The following is a 24322-nucleotide window of genomic DNA, read 5'->3' on the forward strand; positions in this document are numbered from 1 at the left end:
CTGCCATTGTGAGCAGATGCAAATTGTTAGTTATTCGGTGTTAGCTGGCTGTATACTTAGGATTAAACCTGAAACAGAAATGGAAAACCTTTTCTTATTATTCTTAACCCGGTGTGTATAATTCCACATTTGTGTGTAAATTAAAGTTACTTTACATCTCTCTGATTGAAATAACTGAGTCAGCACGTTATTGTGGTAGGAGGTAATGGCGGAATGCAAATTGTATTTAGTCGTTAGTTTGATATTGCTCTGAGCAAGTTATGGTTCTGAGATTTGATGCCAGTCATTGTAATGGGTAATGCGCTTACGACGTGCAAGAAATTATTGTGAATGATTCAGTCGTTTGTCTCTGATCAGTGATTCTGCTGGGCTTCAATCCCATCAGATGCAGGCTCCACTAAGCAGTACTGATGGATGATGAGTCATGAAAATCAGCTTAGGTATTTGATGGTAACACATCAATGACTTTTGATGAGCATTATATGAGGTAATTCCACGCCCAAAAACGGTGCATCACGAAGGCCATATTCCCACCATCTAAACTGTGTGCTGCTCTCCCTCCTTTTGGTGATATTTGCTTTATTATGAAGATAGTAACTGTTCTCGAAAGAACAGAAACCATGACCGAGCAGCTTCTCTAGAATAAATGATAATTAATTGAAACCCTCAGCTGCCAACAGGTGTTGCTGATATACCTCGATGGGCACAGCTGAAAATGTGTGCCCCAACTGGCACTCGAACCTGGGATCTCCTGTTTACATAGCAGACGCTCTATCCATCTGAGCCTTTGAGGAACTGCCCATACCTCAACACATGTACCACTTACAGTCAGTGCTTGATCAAATAAATTGTTACCATCTCTTCATTCCACACGCCACAGTGCTTTCAGAGCCACTCCATCATCTCCTGTACAAGAATGTATTCTGCCAGTGTTCCCCTCCAGAGACTTAAAGCAGGCTCTGCTTCAGCCCACCTGCATCACTGCGTGTGTCTTGGCACTAACTCTCCTCTTGGATTACAGCACAGGTGTGGTGCTCTGCCCAGAAGAACTACGGCCAAGTCAAGAAAGAGACGTTAGCAACCATTTTTAGCATTAAGAAATTCCAAGACTTTGTGGACTTTTCATTACCTTACTGACTGACCACAAACCCTTATTACCTATCTTCAAAGCTTCAGCTACAGTCCCTATAAAAACCGAAGACAGCTGCAATGGTGGGAATTATTCCCCTCGGAATGCTCCTGTGACATCTGTCACAGGTCCACTAAACATTGTGCCAACACTGACATCTTGTCATGCCTACCAGCAGGTCACAACCTGACTTCAATGGAGACCCAGAAGTGTTTTTCCATGTGGACACTTATGTCAAAGAAAGTGTCACTGGTCTCCCTCTAGATGCCTGCCTGCTAAGCCACCACACCAAAGAAGACTCCATACTCTGGGCCCTTCAGCATCATATCCAATGGCGCTACCCAGCAACAAGAAGACACTGCAGCATCAGACTTTTGGGGGACGCTAACATAGCCCTCCACCATGAAGGGTGTAGTTCTCATCCAAGGGGACAAACGATGTACATGGATTGTCATTCCTCACTCTTGCAGCAGGTACTTGCAACGTTACATGAAGGACACTGGGAGGGTGGTGCTGATGCGCTGCTCTCTTTAGAAATTTATTTATTACTTTGATTGAACTACTACTATTTTCTGAAACCAAATGACGTTGTAGCCCTTATGAGGTGGTCTAATCAGGGACTGAAGATGAGCAAATGTTTGCATACTAGTTGAGGTTGTGTTATGATAAGAACATCAAGTTATATATACACATGTTTAAAACAAACCATAGTTTTTGAAAGAAAACTGAAATGAATAGAGACACTTGTTATCAACCGCAAATAGCACGTTTTACTTATAGGAGCACTTTCATAATGAGCATGCTATTCGAAGAAACCCAAAGTTGATCAAAGCTGTTTAAGAACACATCTATGCCTGTTAATACTAGTTTTATGGAACCCCTAAACCGTACATAAACTATTGAATTATTGCCGATATTTCAGATAAGACAAACTGTAATGCACTTATTTATGGTTACATTCAACACAAAAGCAAAAACATGTAAGATGTTTCAAATTATTCTTGCACTGCAACATGTTCCTTTCCTTGTATCTTCCATCTCCTGTATGAGAAATTAGAAGCAAACATGAAGCATGTATTAACGATTTTGTCACAACTCTAAAGGTAATGTAGTTAAACCAGTTTATATCCATTTCTTACGATTATTTTATCAGTAAATTAACAGCTACTTACACCTCTGTTTCATTTGGCGTCATATTGCTATACCGAAGTGCTCCTCTCCTCATGTATGGTGGAAATGTTCTTGTATGTATGATGACAGCAATATTCATAATTTTCAGACACAGCTCATTGATCTTTTTTGGTAATGACATTTTTTCTTTGTCTGAAAGAGAAAAATATAATAGTTAAAAGGAATACTTCTTAAGAATGACGTTTATTTCAAAACTAGCGAGTAATGTGACGCTAGATGGGACTTCTAATTCAAATGCCTAAAATACATAAGATTTAAATTTTTTATTTCTTCATAATAATGTCTGTTTGTAAGCTTTTTTCCAACAATATTGTCTTCAGTTTCAAGTGTCATGTATTTAGATATATATATAACTGATGTATGTGGAAGTGCAAACATATATGATTAACCCTGAGAATCAGAAAAAAATCATGATGGAGCGAATTAAGCATCCCAATGCTGTTATGATAAAATGCTACACAATTAAAGTGTTACATACCACAAATTAGTGAGTCACTAACCCAGTGAAAAATTAATGTGCTGCACATCACTAAAAGTATGCTCTTCGATTGCACAAATTTTATTTGCTAACTAGGAGGAGAAATCCATTTAATGACGACTCGATGCCTTATGAATGGAACAATGACATGTTGTTGGCGAAGGCATGAGGTACTCACCTCTTATACTGGGATTATTACACTGGCATGGATGTTCTGATGGGTTCTTAAGGTGATGCTCATCTGTGCTGTTGTCGGAGTCTGTGTATTATGCAGACAGGATTAAGAAGAGCATGTATGAGTAAAGACAATGCCACAACTATTCAAAGAATGAACAATAGCTGGCTGTGGCCAGTGATACTGCAAGTGGATGTCAAATCCAGAAGCGTACCCAACCAACGGCGCTAACAAAAACAACCAAATTGTTTCTTTCTTCTGCATTCAATAAAGACCTTATGTAATCCCACAATATTAATTGGAAAGTTTGTAAAACTTAATAACAAAAGATCGAAAAACAAAAATGACTTTTGTCCTACTTATGTACTGGAGAAAGGGAAAATAAAAATTTTGCATGTATACATATGTATATCTACTGTAATATTAGGATTTATTTCATATTTGTGTATGGTTGGGTGTTAAACTGTAAAGAAATATCACAATTCCACAAGAAATGGATAACTGATATATGTAAATAATACCTGTTTCTCTTTTGTTTATTTTTGTCATGTTAGTAGAAAGCAATATTTAGAGTGAAGTTGTGATCAAAGAGGTTACCATCATAATTAATTAAACATATCATCATATGTTCCCAGAGAACAGATTAATATACAAAAGGCTGTAAATAAAATCTCTGCCCATTTGGCCTTACTAATAGTGACACACTGCCTTCCCTCTTATATTTGTATACGTACATTTTTTTTTATAACAAAAATTTTGACGTATAGGCAATGCTCAATTATGTGTGCTGTAGATCGTTGTAAACATCACACAGTAGGGGTAGATGTGGCGGTAATTTTGTAAGTTGATTAAAAGACACACTCTTAGTAGCTGTCTGTCTGTGTTGAAATCTGAAAGAGACCAGACACATATGAAGACTTGTGCAAAAAATGTATGCATGTCAAGTATTATTAACCTTGGGTATGTGTTACATAAAGGTTGTGTGTGAAAATATATTTGGGACAGTTTTAAAAAGTTGTTTGAATTTGTTAGTTCATGGAAGTACATTACAACAATTGTTTGGACGATCATAAGGACCTGCAAGGACACCAGTAATAATGGAGGGAAACACCAATGTTTCACAGCAGCAGTGAAGAGGTATAAGAAATCAGTTGAAGAAGGGACATAAGGACATTTTTACTTTTTATATCTATATATTCATAATGAAGTATTATCGATCAAGTTTTTCTTCATTAGCTAAGGCGACTGTTCGGATAGCCAAAGCCAATTTATCCAATAATATATTTCAGAAAATTTTAAAAAAATATTTAATCCATTAAATAATATTTCCTTATACTTTCCAAATGCTTTTCCCATAATTTTACAGTACTGAAAAAGATAAAACATCACAGATAAATTGTTACACTAAAGTGAACCATTTAGTTTATACACTGGAAATTCATCAGTTTTAAGAGTTTCTTACATTACAACCAACAAACATTGCAAGTATGTACACTACTGGCCATTAAAATTGCTACACCAAGAAGAAATGCAGATGATAAAAGGATATTCATTGAACAAATATGTTATACTAGAACTCACATGAGATTACAAAAAAAATGTTCAGATGTGTGTGAATTCTTATGGGACTTAACTGCTAAGGTCATCAGTCCTTAAGCTTACACACTACTTAACCTAAATTATCCTAAGGACAAACACACAGACCCATGCCCGAGGGAGGACTCGAACCTCCGCCAGGACCAGCTGCACAGTCCACGACTGCAGCACCTTATACCGCTCAGCCATTTTCACGCAATTTGGGTGGATAGATCCTGGGAAATCAGTACCCAGAACAACCACTTCTGGCTGTAATAACAGCCTTGATATGCCTGGGCATTGAGTCAAAGAGAGCTTGGATGGCGTCTACAGGTACAGCTGCCCATGCAGCTTCTACACGATACAACAGTTCATCAAGAGTAGCGACTGGTGTACTGTGACGAGCCAGTTGCTTGGCCACCATTGACCAGACGTTTTCAATTGGTGAGAGATCTGGAGAATGTGCTGGTCAGGGCAGCAGTCGAACGTTTTCTGTATCCAGAAAGGCCCGTACAGGACCTGCAACAAGCGGTCGTACATTGTCCTGCTGAAATGTAGGGCTTCGCAGGGGTTGAATGAAGGGTAGAGCCACGGGTCATAACACATCTGAAATGTAACGTCCACTGTTTAAAGTGCCGTCAATGCGAGCAAGAGGTGACCGAGACATGTAACCAATGGCACCCCATACCATCACACTGGGTGATATGCCAGTATGGGGATGACGAATACTCGCTTCCAATGTGTGTTCACTGCGATGTCACCAAACACGGATGCGACCATCATGATGCTGTAAACAGAACCTGGATTCATCCGAAAAAATGACGTTTTGCCATTTGTGCAACCAGGTTCGTCGTTGAGTACACCATCGCAGGCGCTCCTGTCTGTGATGCAGCGTCAAGGGTAACAGCAGCCGTGGTCTCCGAGCTAATAGTCCATGCTGCTGCAAACGTCGTCGAACTGTTCGTGAAGATGGTTGTTGTCTTGCAAACGTCCCCATCTGTTGACTCAGGGATCGAGACGTGGCTGCACGATCCGTTACAGTCATGCGGATAAGATGCCTGTCCTCTCGACTGCTAGTGATACGAGGCCATTGGGATCCAGCACGGCGTTCCGTATTAACCTCCTGAACCCACCGATTCCATATTCTGTTAATAGTCACTGGATCTCGACCACTGCGAGCAGCAATGTCGCGATACGATAAACCGCAATTGCGATAGGCTACAATCCGACCTTTATCAAAGTCGGAAACGTGATGGTACACATGTCTCCTCCTTACACGAGGCATCACAACAACGTTTCACCAGGCAACGCCGGTCAACTGCAGTTTGTGTATGAGAAATCGGTTGGAAACTTTCCTCATGTCAGCACGTTGTAGGTGTCGCCACCGGCGCCCACCTTGTGTGAATGCTCTGAAAAGCTAATCATTTGCATATCACAGCATCTTCTTCCATCCGGTTAAATTTCGCGTCTGTAGCACGTCATCTTCGTGGAGTAGCAGTTTTAATGGCTAGTAGTGTATTTACAAGTATTTGTGATACGTCAAATTTATTTTTGATATATTGCATAGTTTTGATTATTTATTTATCATTTTATGGTGATTACAGAGATATTAGTATCGAGAAGAATATCACTGATCATTTCTTATGGGTGCTCAGCCCTAGATAACTTTCTTGTTGTTTTGACCATGTCTAACAGGAGGTAGGGTAAGTTTGGCCAGTGTTTAGATTTTACCTGTTTTGAATGATGAATTGATATGCTACTCTCATGGGTTTGACTAACCTACCTACAATATTGTGAAGTTGCCTGATTGATTGATGGACTGATTTTTATTTGATCCATTTGATTACTTTATATGTGGAGTGTGTACTTGTAATATAGGAGTCAATTTAAACCTAATATCTTAAAATATTTAGCATACATATTACTATATAAGTCATCAAATCGACGATAATGTTAATAATGTTGCATAAAATTTCTTCTCTATTCATATTTAGGTCTTAAAGTTATTTACATTACACATGCTACAATATATTTGTGAGATTTCAGTACATAGTACAAGGAGCAATAGCATTCGTCATTCTTTACACATACACTCCTCTACACTATAACCTTTTTTCCATTAATAATTCCTTTGGAGTATATGGAATGTCTTCTCATTCATACTATATTACAGACTCCAGTGAGACGCTTTACCAGTTGTACAACTGAGTATCGAAAATTCTTTTCACTAGCTTTCAGTATGTATGGTATTTATTGTGTGACAAGAATGAACATTTGGTTTTTTCCTTGTAATGTATTGCCTTTGATGAATGAAATTATTGTTCTGTATATGTACAATCATGGAAATTGCAATTTTTTGGATTATGGGATCAATTCTGCATGAGTCTGTTTATTTCATTTTTTTAAGTAAATATTGTTCTCATGGCCTTTTCCTACAAAACAAAAATTCTTGTTATATTATTGCTGATGTAGTTTCCTGAAGCTGTAAATATTCCATACTGTGAGTATGGTTCAAATAGTGTATGCTACACTATACATAAAAGCTGTTTGTTAGCATAATCTAAAAGCTGTTTCAGCAGATATTACCTACATGTTATCTCCATTGAAACTTGTTGTCAACTGTAACTCCCAAAAATTTTAAGAGATAACTTCCTCCTGTTTTGTTTCACCTGTGAATATATGTATGTGATCTTGCTTTTCTTTATTCATGGGGACCATAATGTGGTCTACTTACTATTATGGTTAAAGCATTCTGTATAAGCTATTGTACTGTGTTCTTTGTTGACATAGATGCTCTTCTTACCAGTGTTTCAAGATTTTCTTCTTCAGTCCTAATGTCATGACAGAATAATTTTTATCCTTCTCACTGCCTTCAATATTGTTTAAAAATATACTGAACAGAAGTGAGCCAAATGCAGATACTTGAAGTACACTGTACGCCATACCCCTTATTTTAGATCTGCATTCATATTCCGATTTTATACATTGCACTTAGTGTTGTGATATCTAGCTGAGACCTCTTTGAGATACTCTGAGATGAGGGTGCAGAAATGAACCAAAAATATAATTACTTTTTACTTAGAACACAAATACATTTAACTTGTTGCAGCAGAAGTAGTTGATGCACCGTATTTTTCGGAAGATTTCGTCGTTTTCAGCATGTCTTTTTTCTCCTTTTACGGATCTATAAAACACCATGCAAGTCGGCTTGTAGTTAAACTGTCATTGTTAAGACTGGTTTCACAGTCCCTGGCTCAAGTTGATTTCTTTCATCAGCCCGCTGGGCTGACACATGCAAAAACATTCTTTCCACAGTGGCTTTGTGTGGGGGAATAGAAAACAAAAACGCGTAATTTTAGCAGTTGGCATTTGTGTTCAGGATCTTCGGTTTCATTGTGAAAGCAAATCCACCTTTCTTCCACAAAGTGTTTCGACTCCCATTCGTCTGAGTCACACTTAGTTTCTAAACAGCTCTTCAGATACATATATTTCTAAAAACAGTTGTCGCTTGAGATCTTCACACCGCTTTTAGTCAGGTTAATTGTGCTTTCGAGTCATACAATCAAATACTTGATATCTATTAAATGAAATAGTCCGTTTCTCTAAGTAATCAAATATGTGGTATAGAAAGCTGTCATCTCTCCCTCATCTTTCGAAATCAAATTAATTATTTCTTGGTTAGGGTCCTCATTCTTTAATTTGTTCAAACTCATATTGGTTTGCATGCCAATAAAATTGGCAGTCTACCTTTCATTTAGACTGCCAATAAAATTGGCACTCTTTCTTTCAGTTAGATATCTTTGTGTGTCGATTAATACATTTCCTAGTTCAATTATCGAGATTTTGTTCTTTCCCACACATTTATTATTTTTTTTTTCAAGCAGAGCCATTACCAAACAATTGTTTTAATGGAATCCAAAACTTGAGTATTCTCTCAGCTGCAGGAATTAACGACAGCCATCTTGCTTTTGAATAAGACAGGAGAGTCTGACATTTGACATCAATGCATATGCAGAACTCTTCCAGCTTCTCTGTCCTTACCGTGTATATTGAAAAATAAGTAAATATTTTCATGTTAATTATTTCAGTGTCGACAATTAAGTCCCCAACGATGCTTGATATAGTATTGGGGAGAATATGGGTAGGGCAACGAACCATTCTACATTTGTTCATAGTTCGTCTTTAATTTGTTGCAAGACATTCCACTGACCGCATCATTAAAGCACTCTGAAGTTGGTATATCTACTCTCTCCACAAAAGGCCATTAATTTGTCTAATAAAATTTGCAGTTGTCTTAAAGTGTCTGGACAAAACCTTGCAATTGTCTCCAATGTTTCGTTATTCAGCGAATCAAACTTCAACAGCTTCTGCTGGATTCAGTCAGTTTCAGTAAAGTGTTGAAGTACTGAACAACAAAAGGAACCATCTTTTCAGCTTTGTGGCTGGATGTGTCGGTGCTTGCATTTGACAAGGAGTGTGGTGAGAGAATATTTTGAACAACCGCTGTAGCTTTGTTCCTGGCTGCAGACTGCTTTTCGAAGACTTTGGAGTCAGTATACATTGCGGCATACAGTTTGACGGTAAAGTCAAGAGAACTGAAGGATTGATGATTTTTTACAAATTTATTAGCTGTTGTTAGTTCTGCAGCAGCAACGAAAAATTCTTTCTGGGAATCTTCTTTAATCATTAACGTAGAAGTAAGCTTTGATGTCGACGCTACTGCGACTCTGTTTGTATAACTCTTCGTAGAGATTTGGTGCCTTATGTCTGCCTTACCTCCATGAGTTACTGGGAAGAAACGTTTACAAATCTCACACAACGCTTCCTGATCTGTACGTCCTTTATTGACAAAAGACCAACTTTTTTGTGTGATCGTCCGAAAAGTGGCACTCTCTCTTTCGATGCTTAGAAATTTTCGTAAGCCGTGATACGCTTATTAGACGGTAAACAGTCGACAATAACTCTACAGGCTTCATGCTCTATATACCCTAAGTAAACACTTCAAACATTACTAACTTGCACTTGTTCGTGGAAATGAGCGTATGGCGTCAGTGGCAGGGGGTTCCCAATCGGGAAGTTCGGCCGCCAAGTGCAGGTCTTATTGAGTGCGACGCCTCATTGGGCGACCTGCGCGTCGACAATAGGGATGAGATGACGATGAGGACAGCACAACACCCGGTCCCTGAGAGGAGAAAATCTACCTCCCAGGGAATCGAACACGGGCCCCCAACCGTGGTTGTTGTTCGTATTACATTCAGAAAGAATCGTGTTATCATATCTCTATTCGAATGGAAACTGTCGGATTTTTGAATTTTTTTTATCAATTCCCCATCTGGGGCGAGCTGGCAGCAGCATAGGTGCCGCTCTTCTGCCGAGAGTCCGATTCTTCCTCGCGGCACTGCTTAAATAGTTCCATTCCTATACTACTGGAGAATCTAGTATTTTCTCGAACGATGGCACTAGATCTAGAAGGTTCTTACATCGTCGATACAGGACACGCAACATGGAACGCTATCTGTGAGACGACATCGTCAATATAAACTTGTTTACATGAATAAAACTAGGTGAGGCTGCATTCACATGCTGTGCTAACAGATGGCGTTACCTCGGTACTTGAGCCAAGCTCGTAACAGTATTTTGCAAAATCAGGACAATACTGGGTCTTGTCGGGTTGTCGAAACAAGAAAGTCCATAACGGTGACACTCCCGGCTATCGGGATGGATGACGATCCTAATTTTAATTTCATTTCATTTTTCATTGGCCCTTTTAACCATTTGTTGTACAAGGTATACAATATGATATTGCACTGCATGTCCACATTTGCCACAGCTTTCAAGTTTTTAATCAGTTGTAGTACAAGTTATACAATATGATATTGCACTGCATGTCCACATTTGACACAGCTTTCAATTTTTTTCAGTTAATGCTGAATAGCAGTTTGTGTCGAAAGGTTTAGACAAATCCAGAAACACAGCAGACACAGAGTTTCTTATATCTAATTTACATATAACAGATATTGTCAGGTAATTTCCCTTTCTGGAAACCATGTTCCGCTGGAAACAGAATACTAGGTTTCTCTTGGAATGTGGTAATTCTAGTATGCATGATCATCCCTAGTATTTTTGTGAAACCGAAGATTAAAGACACTGGTCTATAGTTATTTGGGTTACCTTTGTCACCTGCCTTATTATCGGTACTACTTCCCTTTTTTAAAAATTTTTCTGGAAACGCTCTTTCTCTGATTGAGTAGTACTGTCTTTTCTTACTCCATTAACTGAGGTGCAGCCTTTGTCTTGTATGTCAGCTTCCATTGCAGGGTATTGTTTGACATCTGATGACCAGCCCAGGTATGTCTATGATTATACCTACATGGTGAGTCTGGCCGTTTTTGTGGACAACCCCTGTTATGGTTGGTAATGCATAGCTCTACAGCTCCCAAGTAGACATTAAACAAAGCACAAGAAGTAGGTAATGTCTGCATGTATATAAGCTCTTCAGTATATAAAATACACTTTGAAGAGACACAGTTGTAAACATGAGTGGTCACATCGATTTTGGTATTACTATAGATCGATGATCTTTCCTTCCAGTTTTAGTCACTCTGTGTTGGGAAATGAAGTTATGACATGAAATGAGAATGACTATAATTGAAACTGAATATAATAATAATGCACCCCATTAAAGTTTCTTCTAATGTTATAATTGGTTTTTTGTTGTCAGTGACAACGTTAGTACGCTGTTTTATGGCGGATGTCAAATGTGCTCATAATGCAGCTCGACACTGGTGTTGTGCAATGCCCTCTATAAGCAGTTATTCAGATGGATCTTAATCGTCTGAATTTCTTTTCATGAAGTTACTGTCTATTGCCACCGGAAGTCCTTTGTATATGAATGTGGAACCCCGTTGACATGTGGTGAGATGAGATGTCAGTTTAGTGAATGCTGACATAAGGTGTACCCTTCTACGTAGGGGAGGGAAGAATATACTTACGATTGTGACATTGTAGTGTACGTTAGAACTTCAGTTAAACGTAAATCTTGCTTAGTGCCATTTGGTTTTTTTTAAATTTGTGCGGGTGCCATTTGTGGTAGGTGCTGCAACGTAAACAGAGTATGCAAACGAGTTATCACATAGGTATCGAAATGATTAGTTGGGGGTCGCAATTCGAAACAAATATCTCGATTTAATTAGTTATCACGAGTCAGAATTTGACAAAATGTGACCATTCTGTTGGATTCAAAAGCCGAGGGAAAACATACATGAATCAAATTTTGTATGCTGGTAATAACTTTGTTCCTCTGCGTTCTGCACAAAGCGTAGGCATCTCTTGCATGTCCTTGCTACAGCGTCGCCAACATAGGCCGTAAATATATCTTCTCTGTGGTTGCCAATGACGTTAATACATAGTTGTAGTTGTAAACATGGCTGCAACTGTGCAAGTGTTTGATCCACCTAGCTCAGCGAGTTCGGAGAGGTAAACGTAAAACCGCGATGTGGAGTCTTTATTTTTCCACCCATTTCATTTTCTTCTAATGTAGCTTGGCAAAATGTTTAGCACGATGACGTCTAAAATTGTATCCCTTATTGTAAACGAAAATCCCGGTCAAGGGATGCAATTGACCACCCGGCAAAACCAATGCAGAACTTGCCGAATACTGCAAAATGTCAAGGATGCTAAGTAAGAGTATGTTAGAATAATTACACTGCAGCAGAAAGTTGGCGTTTCTTTTATACATGTCATCGACTGTGTGCCTCATGATTAGCAGTGGATTCGTAAATCAGTTCTCTTTTTTGTCTTAGTGATGAGGGTGAAATTGATACAGTGGATCAGGTGTTCCTGCCAGACGATGCAGAGGAGGAAGAAGAGAGAGGTTGCGATTATTACCCTGTACCGAACACACCACCTCCACAGTCACCCAGGCCACCCTCAACAGGTATGTAATTAATAGCTTCACTAAAGATAAGGGCGCATTAGGGTAACAGTAAGCATTAATGTCTGACCCAAATCTTATTGCCTTTATCTTCAACATCATCAGATGGTAATTAATCGATCTAGAAGCAGATAAAAATTTATAGTTACGAAATCGGAAATATTGAAACTAGTCAGTGCATTGGTGAGACGTGTTTACAACTGACGGCTAATAACATGATACATCTTTGTATTGTGAATCAGTGTTCAGTTCTATGTCAAGACTATAGAAATTTGATCTTGTTGGTGTGTCTGGACAAGAAGGCCCGAAAGTGATGGTCCCGATGTATCAAGATGGATGGCAACCCTAATTTTAATTTCATTTCTGTGTTAGGCGGGGCATCCTGGTGCAGTATTTCCGTGGTTCTTTCAAATTGCTTGTGGCAAATGCTTGGATAGCCCCTTCTGGTTAGGCCCTGGTGTGGTAGTGTGTCTTGGACTCCTCGTTGCTGTGGTAGATCGTTGTGAGTTGTCGAAGTCAATGAATGTGTGTGTGAAATAAGTTGTGGTGACAGGACTGTAGCATAGCCTAATGTTTAGGGTTGTGGCATGTCACCGCACTTTGTCGTATCTTACTCTCACTTTGTCTTACAAAAAATTAAAATTGCAATGTGAAATCAGGAAACCAGTATCAGATAATGGACATAGCTGAGCATTTTTATGCTTATTGTGTAAATGTCGTGTACATACATTACAAAAAAAAAAAAAAAAAAAAAAACCACAGGTTCCAATGTCATTCTGTTAAACCAATGGATAATTCCTTTTAGGATCCTAGTATTAATTAGCTGGTGTTATATTTGTGACAACACTTGATTAGATGTTCATATATCATATTATAACTGTAAAGTATGCCGTGCTGTTTAGCTATGTTGGCAAATGTTGTTACTTTTTTTAGAGAAGAGAAACATTTTGCTTAAGGGGGTTGTGATTGTGCCATCAAACAAACAAAAATTGTGTGTTGTAGCCCACCTTGACTTGCTGAACAGTCTTATGTGTTTAATTCACACTAAATATTGTTGATTCTTGTACATGTTTTATTGTTTGGACATGGTGTTATGAATATGTAACTAATGAATGTTTCTTGCTGACATCTGGTGACAAATTATCCTCAAATCAAATTTCTTATAATTATTAAGCTACTGCTTTCTATCAGTACAGCCTGCCTCTACATGTTCCTCAAAATTTCTGTCTAATTAAGCTATTTGTTATTTGTGAGGGACCCAGGCAAATTGTATTGTAAGAGGAGGAAAGTGTGTGTGTGTGTGTGTGTGTGTGTGTGTAATGACATTCACATACAATCTTATTTACTGCCTTATATATTCTTGCAAAGAAACTGTTTAATAATGAAACAAGCTAGTGCTACAATGTTAATTTATTTCCAAATACTGATTACTGCACCCAAATATGCACATTAGTTCATAATGACACACACACACACACACACACACACACACACACACACACACACACACACACAGTCAGCTGATATCAGTTTATGGTTTTCTCCCAGGTATAAAACAAAGGCTGGAAATGACACACTTGAATACCTCAAGAGCACAAGACATAAGTATTAACCATTGTAAAGGGTTTTTATAAAGTGTTATAGAATGGAAGAAAAAAGAAACTGCAAAAGTGTTGTAAAGTGACTGATGTTTTAATGTTACTTATTTGTTACAGGTTTTACCAAACTCTTGCCATGTTCTCTTCCCCACCCACTCACCTCTGAAGTGGGCTCAACTCTTTTTGTGAGTACGAGTGAAGTGAGCCTGGGTCCCAAGTCAGCGCAGTACTTATTCATTTTCTGTGCTGCAGATTTACTCCGTGACTATATTTTTTCTGTCTTATTATCTAGGACAGATTGCCTGCTGAAAACTTAGCTCGCTCTGGCTGGGTGGTGCTTATGCGGAGTGCCCTCATGCGTAGCAGGCAGCATGATGCTGGATGTTTGACATCATGAAGTGACCAAAGTTATCAGCCAGTGGCTGCAAGACCCTGGCAGTTGCATAAGACAGCTCGCAATTCAGTACTGATTGTTATGGCCCTAGGAACTTTCCCTTCTTGACCACCATGGGAGGAAAACGAAACAAAGTAGTTGCAGACTGCTTTTCCTTCAGTTCCTTGTTCACATCCAGAAAGATTGGAATCCTTTCTCTCTTCTAAACTAATGTTGTTTTGTGGAGAATATAGGTAATATATTTGGCAAACATTCTTCCTTTAGTAGATAACAAAGTGGTTCCATCTTAAAGTGGGCATTACACGATGATCTGCCACAAATGAAATGGGTCTAGTATGACAACCATCTGGTGGTAGGATGGGTAGAACTAAGAGAATTCAGACACTTTCTCTATACGCAGAAATACACCAGTTCTAAACTCCTGTGAATCCGTGCGTGTGCTCGAGATGGTGATAATGTGTGCATGTGGAGAAAGGAATATTTAAAGTTGTTTATGGTTAGCTATTGTTGTTGTAATCTGTGGCCAGTGGCTAACTTTAGGTTTTCATGTTGGAGGTGTTGTGCATTTTTCATGGACTAAATCCTCATAGGTGCAGTAATTAAGCAAAAGCAAAATTTTTGCCAGCAGACTTTCTTTTATACAACCCGCCAGGTTAGCCGAGAGTGCTAATGCACTGCTTCCTGGACTCGGATAGGCGTGCTGGCCCCGGATCGAATCCGCCCAGAGGATTATTGACTAGGGCCAGTGTGCCGGCCAGAGTGGATGTGGTTCTTAGGCGGTTTTCCGCATCCCCTAGGTGAATACCAGGCTGGTCCCCACGTTCCGCCTCAGTTAAAAGGCTCGCAGACATTTGGTACACGATCGCACTACTTCGTGGTGTACACTAGACGCAGACAGTTGGGTACACTGATTCTTTACCCGGGGGGAGTGGGGGGGGGGTCAGGGTGGCAGCAGGAATGACATGCGGCCACCCCTTCAAACTAACCATGCCAAATCTGATTGTAACAACCCCGACCCTGCCCCAATTGTGGGACAAAGGTGCCAGTGAAATACTATTTTCTTTTATACAGGTTGTTCGCAAAAATAATTCTGTTTGCTGATTGAATCTTGTTCTAAAAATGGAATGCAAGCATAGTGTGCTCTGATTCAGGCATTCAGCGAGGCAATATGTCTATATGATCTTTATGACATGCTGTATCATGTATGATTTAGATGTGTATATGTAGTGCTGTAATTGATGAAAGGTCAAGCTTGATTTGGTAGCATTTTTGGCTTTATTTCATCAAGCTAGATACGAGAAATTTCAATAGTCAGCAGGAGTACCTAATCACAAAATGAATAAACAAATGAATTTGATTCTAACTTCCGACTAGACGAAGTTACTTTTATTTGCCACTTTAGTGAATACCTTCCCGTATGACAGATAGTGTGGCTTGTCAAAATAAGCCATGTCCATTCTCATGAATTTCTGAAATTCCTGCAGATCTTAAAGCCTCAGTTCCTTTATTAATAGGGAATCAATGCCACTGCCTTCGCCCCTCTTCCAAGCAAGGGCTAAAACTGGCAATGTCTGGCTTTTAATCCTCCTCCTCCTCCTCCTCCTCCTCCTCCTCCTCCTCCTCTAACCCTACTGACCTATGAGGGCAATAAGTCCAAAAGTAACTGCATCCTCCATGTTCAGAAAGTGGTATAAATGTAAATTTAGGTAAATATATGCTTGTGCTACCAAGTATCACATTATAAAATGAATAGTTGAGCCCATAATTCAAAACATTAATAATGTAGTTCTTGATATTTACATGAGAGGACAACAATTACTGAATAAATAATATTATAATAAAAACAGTTACTTATGAAATGGGAACCTGCAGCTCCATCAGTCCCCTTTAAGTTTCACACAGAATGTCATCTGGGGCACATGGGCAGATTTGTGCCAGGGCTGGCTCACTTGTGCTTTGTAATCGGATAGTGTGAACCAGTCTGCAGTTCCAAACATGGATGCCTGGAGTGCTGACAGGAGACTCACACCTTTCGGCCTTTATGTGATGGTCCCCTGTAAGGTTTGACTTCCGTTTTTCAAAATTTTCCTGAAGAGTGAGCCAATTTGGGAAGTGTGCCTCACATAGTGCATCGTGTCCATTGTGCATTGAGATCATTAGCCCACTTTCTGGTTGTGGCATTGCAGTCCTGCTCATCCTCCATCTCTTTAGTGAGGACGCCTTCCTGGGTCCGTTTTCCTCTACCCAATTTGCAGGGTCTTTTTCTGTGCCGATGATGACGATGAAATTCTTAGCACCTCATATCCAGCGCAGTAGCCAGTCCGTTGTGCTGGGGCCGCCATGTACCCTGTTGGTTGTAGCCCCCCTGACCAGACAGGAATTGCTCTGCTGTTGCCAGCGCCATTAGCTTCCCACATATGCCAAGGAATAGATAAGTCACCATGGGGTATCGAGACTCCTGGCAATGACCATCCTGCTAGGTGGCCTTTGCTGCGGCTGGGTGGCCCATCTTGGGGAGGGTCTCTGGTTGGAGTGGGTGGCATCAAGGCGGAGAACTCGCAATGAAGCATACCACTTCATCACTTGCTGGTGGTCATACGCCAGCAGTCTCTAAGTGTTCCAAGTTGCAGTACAATGTAAGGAAGTATGATACTAAATTGTTCCCCTCCTTGGCTACACCATGGGAGGAATGCCAGGCTAAGGATGGCAGCGAACCTTATTCGCCCCAGGACCTCATATGTATGAGAGCTAGTGGGCACTCCTTTGTTCCAATGAAGCCTCAGTTTTTTCTTGCGCATTTAGAGGACAAGTTTGGGGAGGTGGAGGGCTTGTCCAAAATACAGTCAGGGTCAGACTTGATAAAAGCGGCATCCTCTGCCCAGTCACGGGCATTACTAGCTTCTGACAGGCTGGGGGATGTATCCGTTACCATCATGCTGAATAAGAGCTTAAATATGGCCCAGGGTATTATATTCCACAGGGATCTTCTTTTGAAGTCTGACGGCAAGCTGTGCGTCAACTTAGAGCACCGAGGTGTTCATTTCGTCCGGCACGTCGATAGGGGTCCGAGGGATAATCACGTTGCCACTGGTGCCTTCATCTTGTCCTTCAAGGGTGACACATTACCCAAGAAGGTCAAGGTGGTGGTCTATCGCTGTGATGTCAAGCCATATATCCCTTCCCCCAATGCGGTGCTTTGTGCTGGAAGTTCTGCCATATGTCTTCCCGCTGCACTTCCAGAATCACATGTTGAGATTGTGGACGTCCATTCCATCCCAATACTCCATGTGCCCCGCCTCCCATCTGTGTCAACTGTGGAGAGCATGATTCCCCTTGCTCACCAGACTGCAGGATTTTGTAGCAAGAAAGGAACATCGTGGAATATAAGACCCTGCACTGACTGACCTACACTGAGGCTAAGAGGAAATTTGAGCGTCTACACCCTGTGGCTATGGCTTCCTCTTACGCCATCGCTACGAGAACAGTTGTAGCCCCCTCAGTTCCACGAATTCCAGTTAGCTCTAATAGCCAGGAGACTACACCTGCCCCCTTGATTGTGGGGGCACTTCCCTCCCTGTTGCTCCCGCACCACCTACCTTGGGAGCACTGCCCACACCAACCATCGGGGACACCATTCCCCACTTCTCAGCCAGAGAAGCGTAAGTCTTCTTTGGCTCCTCTCGCTAGGAGGGGGTCCCTTGGGTCACTCCCTTCCCCCTTTCTGCTTGTGGGAAAGATTACACCCGCCAATGGCTGAAGTGTCACAAAGCGGCTGGCCGCAGGGCTTCACTATCATTCTTTGTCCCTGTGACTGAATCAGTGAAGCCTTGCAGTCTGAGAAACCCAAAGATCAGCAAGAGACATCCAGAAAGAAGACTTCAAAGACCAAGGGAATTACTGTGGCACACACACCACCTCTACCTACAAGCTCTGCCGTGAGGATGAGGTGAAGATTCTGGCATCCACCGAGGACCTAGATCTCGCCAGACCCTCAGACATATTGGATATAGCTTGTTCAGGAAATAAGTCAGTGGCAGCAGATGACCCTGACTGATTATTTCGTGCCTTCCCAGTCTCATGATCATGTCATCCTCCAGAGGAATTGCACCAGTTTTTTCCACCACCTGGCTGAGCTATGGCAACTGTCAAGCTGTACACCTAATTTCTGCATTGCCCTCCAGGAAACCTGGTTCCAGGAGATGCGGACCCTTGCCCTTTGCGGCTACAGGGGATATTACAAGAACTGTAGGGATTATAATAGTGTGTCAGGTGGAGTTTGCGTTTATGTCCAGAACTCGATATGTAGTGAGCTTGTGCCCCTTTAAACCTGTCTTGAAGGTGTGGCTGTCAGGATATGGACGATGCAGGGAATAACTGTCTGCAGTGTGTATCTTCCTCCAGATGGTGCAGTACCCCTGAATGTATTGGCTGCACTGATTGCGCAACTCTCTAAACCTTTCCTACTTTTGGGATATTTTAAAGCCCATAACCCCCTTGTGGAGTAGCACCATGCTTACTGACTTTGGCAGGGATCTCAAAAATTTACTCTCCCAACTCAAGCTCTGCCTCTTAAATACTGGTTGCCCTCTGGGGGATAACAGTCGGACATCATCTATCCTCTCTTATCAACTGACAGAGGTAGAACAGATTAATTCTTTCATCATTGTAACACATTTCAGTGTGACTCATGGTAGATACTCGACTACTGTTTTATCAATTTGCAGCCCAGGACTTATCCCATCTATCCACTGGAGAGCACATGATGACCTGTGAGGTAGTGACCACTTCCCCATCTTCTTTTCACTCCCCCAGCGTCATGCCCATGGACACCTACCTGGATGGGCTTTAAACAAGGCAGACTGTGTAGCCTTCACCTCTGCTGTGACCATTGAATCTTCTCCATGTGGTGCCATCGATGTTGTGATTGAGCAGGTCACTACAATGATAATTTCTGCAGCAGAAAATGCGATACCTCATTCTTTGAGGTGCCCCAGCAAAAGACAGTCCCTTGGTGGTCGCTGGAAGCCGCTGAGGCAATTAAAGTGTGTTGGTGAGCTCTACAGCAACATAAGCGGCACCCTTCCCTAGAGCATCTAATAGCCTTTAAGCGGCTCTCTGCTCACGTTCACCTGCTTATAAAATGACGGAAATAAGAGTGTTGGGAGAGGTATGTGTTGACCATTGGGTGCCGTACATCACATTCCCATGGCTGGATGAAAATCATATGTGCCTCCAATAGTTCCCCTGTATTCAGGAGAATGGCGATCCACAGGGCTCTGTATTGAGTGTATCTCTATTTTTAGTGGCCTTGAACTGCCCAACAGCAGCTTTAGGGCCCTCTGTCTCCCCTTTTCTGTATGGGATGACTTCTGTATTGTGTATTGCTCCTCCAGTACTGGAGTTGCTGAGTAGCACCTACAGGGAGCCATCCACAATGCGCAGTCATGGGCTGTAGCCCATGGCTTCCAGTTTTCATCCGCGAAGTTGTCTCATGAACGTCTGTAGGCATCGTACTGTTCATCTGGAACCAGAACTTTATCTTAATGACAAGCCACTCACTGTAGTGGAGATGTATCGATTCTTAGGACTGGTTTTTGATGCCCAATTTACTTGGCTACCTCACCTTTGTCAGGTTAAGTGGGAGTGCTGGCAGCACCTCAGTGCTCTCCGCTGCCCGAGCAACACCAACTGGGGTGCATATCGCTGTGTGCTGCTGCAGCTCTACAGAGCCGTTGTTCAATCACGCTTTGACTATGGGGTCTGGTTCAGGCTTCGGCGGCGTCCTTAGCATTATGTTTACTCGACACAGTGCACCACTGTGGCGTTTGCCTAGCAACGGTAGCCTTTAGAACGAGTCCAGTGACCAGTGTCCTGGTGGAGACCGGAGTCCCTCCATTGCGGATCTGATGTGCGCAACTGCTTGCCAGTTACGTTGCACACATTCGTAGTTCTCCTAAGCATCCAAATTACCATCTCCTTTTCCCACATGCAGCAGTTCATATTCCGCATCGGTGGCCCAGGTCAGGGCTCACAACTGCAGTTCGCTTGATCCCTTCTCTCTGAACTGGAGGCCTTCCCTTTACCACCTCTACTTGAGGTCCATTCATGTACACTTCCATGGTGTACACTTCCATGGTGTACACTTCCATGGTGTACACTTCCATGGTGTACACTTCCAGGGTGTACACTTCCAGGGTGTACACTTCCAGGGTGTACACTTCCAGGGTGTACACTTCCAGGGTGTACACTTCCAGGGTGTACACTTCCAGGGTGTACACTTCCAGGGTGTACACTTCCAGGGTGTACACTTCCAGGGTGTACACTTCCAGGGTGTACACTTCCAGGGTGTACACTTCCAGGGTGTACACTTCCAGGGTGTACACTTCCAGGGTGTACACTTCCAGGGTGTACACCTCGGACGAAGCTTCGACCTTTTGCATGGCCCTAAGGACTCCGTTAACCCCACTGCTCTCCGCTGTCACTTCTTCTCGATTCTTGACGTGTTCCGAGGCTCTGAAGTTGTTTACATTGATGGCTCGATGGCTGACGGTAATGTTGGCTTCACCTATGTCCATGGAGTCGGTATTGAACAACATACCTTGCCTGCTGGCTGCAGTGTATTCACTGCAGTGCTTATGGCCATACCTCGTGCACTTCAGTACATCTGTTCCTGTTCTGGTGAGTTGTTTCTTACCTGTTCTGTCTCCCTGAGCAGCCTACAAACTATCAACCAGTGCTACCCTCGTCATCCTTTGGTAGCGAACATCCAGGAGTCTATCTCTGCCCTGGGGCGGTCCAGTCATCCAGTGGTGTTTGTGTGGACCCCAGGACACATTGGAACCTTAGGCAAAGAACTTGCTGACAGACTGGCCAAACAGGCTACCCGGAATCTGTTCCTGGTGGTAGGCATCTCTGAAACTGACCTGCGTTCTGTCTTACGCCACAAAGTTTTTCGTCTTAGGGAGACTGAGTGGCATAATAGTATGCACAACAAACTGCATGTCATTAAAGAGACTGTGAATGCGCACAAGCCTTCCCTCCGGGCTTCTTGAAGGGAATCAGTTTTCCTTTGTTGGCTCCGCATTGGCCATACGTGGCTCAACACATGGTTACCTCCTCCATCGCGAGGGCCCACCTCGGTGTCGCTGTAGCTTCCAACAGACAGTCCACCTCTTGCTTGACTGCCCACTTTTAGCTTCTCTGTGGTGGACTTTTAACTTTCCCAGTACCCCACCTTCGGTGTTGGGTGACAATGCCTCAATAGCAGCTTTAGTTTTAAGTTTTATTCATGAGGGTGGGTTTTATCATTTGATCTAAGTTTTTGCGCATGTCATTTGTCCCTCTGTCCTTCTACCTAGCACTTTTAGGGATGATGTTGTAGTGTGTGGCAGAGTGGATGGCTTCTCCTTTTTATTCTCATGTCAGCCTGCCATAGTAATCTGCTTTCTTGTTTTTAGTCTCTTCTCTGTTTCTTGTGTCTCTCTATGGTTTTCTTGCATGGTGTTTGTCCATTGTAATGTTGTCCTTCTGTCCTTCTTTTTCTTCCTTTGTCCTGTTATAGTGCCGTACGTCTTCTTTGTTTTCTTCTTTCTCTTAGGTAATTGTTCTACTGGGAACAAGGGACTGATGAACTCGCAGTTTGGTCCCTGGAGCATCCGGATGTTAGCATTGTTTACAGTGATGCTCATTTGCTTCTCTAGATCCCAAGTCATGTGGGTATCCCAAGTATCTGTTTGGCTAGAGAAGTCATTACTCACCAAACATTTGCTTTGATGATTCCAGATGTGGATTTGTGGGTGCAATTAGGATATGTCATTGTACAGAGATAAAACATTTGGTGGGCTACTGCCACCTCTAATGTATTCCGCACTGTGAAGGAGACTACTGCTACATACCATTCCACCTTCCATCCCACCCAGAAGGAATCCACTGCCCTATGTTGCCTCTTCATTGGTCGTACCAGATTCACCTATCCTTTTATTTTATGTAATGGCTCACACCCAGTGTGGCTTGAGAGCCTGAACAATAGCAGAAAGTTGGTGAAATGCCCCCTCCTCGTTACTCTTCATGCAAAGCAAGGTATTCTGGATTGTTTGCCTCTAATGTTGCTGGATGACTCACTGAAAGTTGAAATGGTTGTAAGCTTTCTCCATGAAAGTGGTTGTTATTCCCAGGTACAACGATTTACACTATTTTACGGGTGTGGGCAGGGTGGTTGTGATTGGGGAGTCACCTGATTTGTGCTCACTCTGTGGAGCCTCCGATTGAACTCATTTGCCAGCTACCATTCTCACCCTTTAGTTTACTCTTTTTTTTTAAATTGCTTTTTGATGCGGTTAGCCCCTTTTTTCTGCCATATCCTATTTTCCGTTTTACGGGTAGCACTCAAGTGAGAAGCAGGTGTTGGTTTCCCTCTTGAACAGTGTGGCTGTAATGGATTGGGGGTGAGATGGCTGTTGGAGAGACAGTTACCATCACCTGTCAAGGACGTTCACCTCAACCCCCCCCCCCCCCCCCCCCTCCACTTCCCTCCCCCCAGCTACTGACATAATTATTTCTCTCACCTTATTGAAGTACTGTCAGATTTACTGTTGTGAAGTACATTTTTAGCCTTCTTTCGTTTACTATTTTGAATCTCCTTGCTAGAGGGCATTTTTTACTCTGAATTGTCTTTGCCCTTAATCGCATTGGAGGGAATGGGGGTCAGTTGTGGATGGGGTTACTGTTAACATTGACAAGTCAGGGACTCCTCTTCTGCTCTGGTCTATATACCAGCTTGGCCCATAAAACTTTTATTTCTCTTAAATTATTTCTTAGCTCTAGCTTCAATATTACTCACAGTGTATCTAATTTCATCACTCCTTCGTACTTCCATAATGTGATTAAATTTCTGGATGATGTCAATAAGTTGATATGACCCCTCTTTTGACTTAAGGATTGATGACTTGACTGTTTTTTCCCCGAGCCAACCATCATATTGCATTCTTGAAAAGAATGTCTTTTTAGCAGGTACTCTTTTACTGTGTATTTTGATAACTTTGTTTTAGTAATCTTGTTAGGCATAACTGATCTCTTATTAGAAAACATTTTTTGAGTTACGTTAATGGTGCATGGCCAGGTGTTTGTGCAGTACTTGTCAATGTTATTTTTGCTTACTTAACTGATAGATAAATGTTCTCACAAGGTGTGAAATTAAAATCACTGATTTAAGACTTTTACCCGTGGGGTACTCTACTGTAGTTAGAAAACTGTGTTCATATTTTGTTATTTGTTCCTCAGAAAGAATTCTATAGCTCTAATAACAGTGTGTCTGTGAATGATATGTAACTAAGGCACCAGCTGTTTTGCACTGGTGATGGAACACTTCAGGGCATTAGATGCTGATGGCATTTTGTTTGAAAGTATCTTTGTGGGTTCTCACCACTCTGGAGGAGAATAAATATTCATTCTTACAACTTTTGTGTATGTTAAGCAGTTTGTAGGAGTATTATCTACATCTGTAATTTTCCCTTCTTCAAACTGAAGTTTGTGCTATTCGTTATCTTTATGGTAAATATAACTTTGTTACTTATTGACCAATGCTGAACTACTTTGAGAGTTTAATTCGCATTGTCTGCAATGATTTCTTTTGTTTTCTCAGTGAGTCTAATGTAACTGTGATCGGAAACGTTTACTCATGACTAACACTGTCAGTAAAGTCATGTATCCTAAACTTGTCCTAATATGCTACCCCAAGGAACTCGTATGAAAGTATTTTGGGTCTGATAAGTGTCATTTTAGTGTTCCAATATGTAGTCTTAGTAGAAATTTGTTTTTCTGCTGTTTGCATCCCACGTGATAGTTATGATC

At 41.5% G+C, this 24322-nt stretch overlaps 1 protein-coding gene across 2 annotated transcripts in view; it reads left to right on the plus strand.

The window, feature by feature from the left end:
- The first annotated feature begins 11860 nt into the window (after positions 1 to 11860).
- The window catches only part of LOC126475176 (uridine-cytidine kinase-like 1), a 136896-nt gene continuing 124434 nt past the window's right edge, over positions 11861 to 24322 (plus strand). Inside the window, exons 1-2 of one of the 2 annotated variants that reach the window (XM_050102809.1) lie at positions 11861 to 12024; positions 12351 to 12484. In XM_050102809.1, the coding sequence (XP_049958766.1) occupies positions 11972 to 12024; positions 12351 to 12484 (187 nt within the window). In that variant the 5' untranslated portion in view covers positions 11861 to 11971. The other variant, XM_050102808.1, reaches the window with a different exon arrangement.

The sequence above is a fragment of the Schistocerca serialis genome, chromosome 4 (genome assembly GCF_023864345.2).
Source record: "Schistocerca serialis cubense isolate TAMUIC-IGC-003099 chromosome 4, iqSchSeri2.2, whole genome shotgun sequence".
NCBI lineage: Eukaryota > Metazoa > Arthropoda > Insecta > Orthoptera > Acrididae > Schistocerca > Schistocerca serialis.